The sequence below is a fragment of the Pinus tabuliformis genome, chromosome 1_1 (genome assembly GCF_031772625.1).
Source record: "Pinus tabuliformis cultivar Carrire ecotype Pingquan chromosome 1_1, CPIR1, whole genome shotgun sequence".
NCBI classification, from domain to species: domain Eukaryota; kingdom Viridiplantae; phylum Streptophyta; class Pinopsida; order Pinales; family Pinaceae; genus Pinus; species Pinus tabuliformis.
In genome coordinates, this window is record NC_142297.1 from 311309046 (window position 1) to 311313893 (window position 4848).

General features: G+C 47.1%; 2 protein-coding genes across 2 annotated transcripts; both read right to left on the bottom strand.

Annotated features, from left to right (window-relative positions):
• Positions 1–1930: 1930 nt before the first annotated feature.
• LOC149212793 (uncharacterized) lies at positions 1931–2935 on the bottom strand. Its single transcript, XM_089388821.1, has one exon. It carries the CDS (start codon positions 2933–2935, stop codon positions 1931–1933), a length of 1005 nt encoding a protein of 334 aa, XP_089244947.1.
• An 808-nt stretch (positions 2936–3743) lies between these two features.
• LOC149212794 (uncharacterized) lies at positions 3744–4376 on the bottom strand. The gene has a single exon (XM_089388822.1). The coding sequence runs from the start codon at positions 4374–4376 to the stop codon at positions 3744–3746; it is 633 nt and encodes a 210-aa protein (XP_089244948.1).
• Between the last annotated feature and the right edge of the window lie 472 nt (positions 4377–4848).

Below are 4848 nucleotides of genomic sequence, written 5' to 3' on the forward strand. Positions count from 1 at the left end.
CAAGGATACAGATGTGGGCATTTGTGAGGGCCTGAGTGTAGTCCTCCCAGTGCTGTGTCCAAACAGGAGGAATGTTTAAATGATGAGCAGTTTTCCAGGCCTGTTGGAGGAAAGAGGAGTTCTCCAAGTCTGCAATTTGTGCAATATAAGAAATGTTATGTTGCTGGAGATACTATATGAGTTCCATAGGAAGACGGTGCATGTTCCCACATCCCACCCACGGATCGAGGCTGATTCAAACTGTGTTCCTGGAACGAATTCTCCATGTGATGCCCTCTCTGATGGGGTTCAAAGCTTTTAGGACGACCTTCCAAATGATAGAGATGCCCATGGTGCTTAGGTGGGGTCTTCTAATCCAGTCCATAGTGTGCATCGGAGCAATGTATTTGGCATATGTAACCCTTGTCCAAAGGTTGTCTGCTAATACTAATTGCCAACCAAGTTTGGCAGCAAGTGCTGATGAGAAGTCTTCTAGCTTTTTTAGGCCCCAACCCCCCCATTTTTTTGGTAGGTTCAGGGCCTCCCACCTGACCCATGCAAAAGTCCTGCCCTGTTTGTTCCCTTGCCAAAGAAATCTGCAGCAGAGGGATTGTATTCTAGTGAGAATGCCTCTGGGTATCCAAGCCAGGGACATCCAATATATAGGAGTGGCCTCCAAGACGCTTTTGATTAGAGTGAGATGTCTTGCACACGAGAGGTATTTGAGGTACCAGGTATTAAGTCTTTTCTCCATCTTGGAGATGAGCCAAGTCTAGTCAGCAATTTTATAGCCTAATGGCTTCAACTTGTAACCCAGATATTTTAAGCCATCAGATAGTTGTAGCTGAGTGAAATGGAAACGTTGCAGAGCAAAGTAGATCTCATGCGGAGTACATTCGGCTGCTGTCAAAGTGGACTTTCTGTCGTTTATGATCATACCTGTTGCCTCTTGAAAAAGGGAGAAATTGGCTTTGATGATACTAATGTCCCCAATACTGCCATTGATAAATACAAGGATATCATCTACAAAGAGAAGATGGGTCAGGATGCAACCTTTTGTTATCTTTATGCCCTTTAATCTGCCCCTTCGATGATCTTCTTTGATGAGATTACTGAGGCCTTCCATAACTAGCAGGAAGAGCAAAGGCGAGAGAGGACATCCCTGTCTCAGTCCCCTTTCAAAAGTAAAGAAGGGAGAGGCACTTCCGTTCACCAGAATGCTGAAAGGGATATTAGTAATGCAACTCATGATCCATTTGATGAATAAGTAAGGAAAACCTAAATGAGTTAACAACATTCTAATATATAGCCAATTTACCCTGTCGAAAGCTTTTGATAAATCGACCTTCATAATCATACCTTTCCCACGCCTAGAGTGTAGAGTATGTATTACTTCCTGAGCAGTACCCACAGCTTCATGAATCTGTCTGTCCTGTAGGAAGGCGAATTGTTCTGGAGAGATATGATTAGAAAGGATAGGTTTCATCCTGTTTGCAATGATCTTAGCTATGATCTTATATATACAGTTGCAAAGAGATATGGGACGAAAATCCTCAAAGGAGTCTGGATTGTCTGTCTTCGGAATGAGTGCAATGAAAGTAGAGGTGATTGAGGTTTCAAGATATCCTCTGGTTCTTGAGTCCTCAACAATTCTGAGCAGGTCTTCCCCAATGGTGTCGAAGAAAGCCAAGTAGAATTCTATCGACTAGCCATCGGGTCCCGGACTTTTATCCTTTTTGAACCACTTTAAGGTGGTTTCCAATTCCTCCAGAGTAACTGCCTTTATTAAATCACCTCCCTCCTCAGGATCCACAAATCTGGGGAAGAGTTGTGCTACCCTGATGATTTCTGCCAAGTTGATATCCCTGGGAGCACGGTATGTGCGCTTGAAATGAGAGGACGCAAGTTCAACAAGTTGTGGGAATGTATTAACAACCTGCCCCTGCTCATTCTATAGCTGCCATATGGTGTTGATCGCCTTTCTTCCATTGGCGTATTTGTGATAGAATTTTGTATTTTCGTCCCCTTCATGCATCCAGATGGCTCTACTTCTTAGGCGCCAGGTTTCTTCCTTATCTTTGAGAATTTTTTCCCTGGCAGCGTAATGAGAAACCATCCTTTCCTTATGTTCCTCTGAAATGTATATTCCTCCAAGATCGTTTTCAAATGCAGCGATTTCAGATTCAATCCTACAGAGAGATTGTTCCTCCTGTACTCTTTTGTTATGTGCCCAAAGTTTGGACATTCTCTTCAGGATTGTAAGATTGTGTATAAACCCTTTAATACTGTCTTCCCTCCTCCCAGGGGGGTTGGCCTTCCAGAAATCAGTGACCATTCTTTTGTAGGAGTCTTCCTTGAGCCAGACAGAACAAAACTTGAAGGGTCCTTTAGGCTTTGTTTGCCCTCCATCAATTTCCAAGTAGATGGGTAGGTGATCAGAGATCCCACCTGTACCTACCCAATGTCTGATATGAAAACCCAAGTCCATAACCTTTTCTTTGACAAGGAAGCGATCAAGCCTGCGGGCCAAACTGTCTTCCCCAGTCCTGTTGTTCCTCCATGTCGCTTGAGTTTTAGCAGAGGGGATGTCAATCAAATGGTGAGCATCCAGTTCAGATAGAAAGTAATCCGAAAGGGAGTCTCGTTGTGCCCTGTGTCCCCAAGATTCAGTATGTCTGATGGAAAAATTAAGGTCACCACCAAGGATCAGGTGGTCAGTCAAGAATAAATCAGTACTCAGGAGGTTCTGCCAAAAAGCAGGTCTGTTCTGGCAAGGCCCATAAACATTATATATCCGAAAATTCATACCCAGTTCAACAGATCTGATATCTGCTCCAAGATGGCCCAGACCTCCCCAACAATTGAGCAACTTGATGGTATGGGAGTTATAGCCCAAAGCTAATCCTCCCGATCTCCCATGTGCATCAAGTCCAATGAAAATCCATCCAGGAAGCATGTTTTGGAGGGACTGTGAGATGTCTAATGCAGGTCCCAGGGTCTCTTGTAGGAAAATAATATCAAGCGGTACATTGGTTAGCAAATGACGAAGAGCTAGTTTTTTGTCCGGCCTAGCCAACCCTCTACAATTGTAAGAGAAAATCTTCATGGAGGGGGGATAGACTGGGATTCTCTGGCTCTAAGCATCCCTGGGATAGTAGATTGAACCCCCAAAGTAATCTCATCTTCAGCAGTGCCTTGGGCTTTAGATAGATTGGAAGGTCAGCCCCTATGGAGTTTAGGGGGAGGGGGAGAGTGGAGTATATCAAGCCTGACATGGTCCTGGGCTTGTCTCTTCGATTTCGAGCGAGTCATGTACCCCCCAGGTGGGGGGGCCTGGAAGATAGATGAAGATGTTGGGAGGTGAGAGGGAGTAGGCGTGGAGGGGGCAGGTGAGAAGATGGGGCAAGATGTAATCAGGCAGGAGAGCAGAGCGGAGAAAGGGGGGTCAGAATCCTGACCCAATCCCAGATGTTCAGAGGATGGATTCATGACATGTAGATCAGAAAAAGAACTTGATAAAATGCAATCAATATGAGATGAGCAGCAAGTGGAAACAGGGATGAAGGGAAGATTCATACCCGACGAGGGAGAGCCCTCGGATGGCGACTGAGGACAAGTAGGAGGAGGTGGATGAGGATGGTTGGGAGGCCGCCCTCACTTCTTCGGCTGTGGGGGTGCTGCAATCTTTTCTGCTGTCTGGCCGGGACCTCAGAAGCAACCGTGTTCAGAGGAGCAGTAGAAGCCTGGCTTCGAGGTTGAACGTCCTAAGAAGTATGCGGGTGGGTCGCAGTTTCCTGTGCCGAGGGCTGATTTTTAGATTTTCCCAGCAGGGGGCAGTCTTTATAAAGATGCCCTACCTTATGGCACCTCCGGCAACAGAATGGTACACCCTCATAATCCAGCTGCTGTCTTCTGGTATTGTTCCTCCATCGGATGTCAATGTACTCGAGCAAGCCCTCTGAAAGATCCAGGTGAACCAAGATCCTGGCATAAGCCATCCTCCTCGAAGACTGGTATGAGGCGTCGAAAGTGAGGTAAATGCCAAGGGCATTCCCAATACGCTTGAAGACATCTTCCATCCAAAAATGCAAAGGTAGTCTGAGCAGTCGGACCCATATAGGGCCGGCATCGACCCTCTCCCGCTCCGGATCAAAAAGGGGTGTCCATCTTCTGAGTAAGATAGGGGCCTGATCAATGTGCCAGACCATGGATAGCACCCAGTTCGTATGCTCCAGACAGCTGAAGTGCAATGCAAACCAACCTTTGACAAATGTCTGAACCTTCGGGGTATCCTTCAGGTTTTCACCCCAGACCTCCGAGGCCCATTGTTGTAATTTCTCCACACTGTAATGTCTTCCGCGTACCCGACCCACTAGAACCTTTTCGGCAATGTCCATAGCGTCCAGTAGTTTAGTGTCCTCTACAAAGTTGAGGGGCACCGCGCTGGTCCGAAGCTTAAGACCCCTTTTCTTTCTTGAAACCCCAAAACTCCTCGCAGCCGATGTTTCTTGAGTCGAGGAAGGTTGAGCAGGTTCCAAAGAAGGAGAAACCCTAGGGTTTTCGGTCACCGCCTACGGAATAGAAGCAAAGATACCAGAGATTGGTCCAATGCCCATATAATGCCCCCGAGAGGGGGCCAAAGAGAACAGAGGAGCAGATGGTACTGGTCCAAGGACCGCAGAACCCTGGGGATGTTCTGAAGAGGGGGGGTTGATCACCACCAGAGGTGGGTTTAGGGTAGAATCACCTTCAAGAGTAGGGCAACTAGGGTTAGACGGAGGGTCGATAAGGGCCAGGGAGCATGGCGAGAGGGGCTGAGAGATGAATTCAGGGGGAGAGGGAGCGTCTTCTGGGAGGGATACCGGCGGG

Bases quoted from the DNA above. Each gene is read 5' to 3' on its own strand.
- LOC149212793 (XM_089388821.1), bottom strand. From the start codon at position 2,935: ATGCTTCCTGGATGGATTTTCATTGGACTTGATGCACATGGGAGATCG.
- LOC149212794 (XM_089388822.1), bottom strand. From the start codon at position 4,376: ATGGACATTGCCGAAAAGGTTCTAGTGGGTCGGGTACGCGGAAGACAT.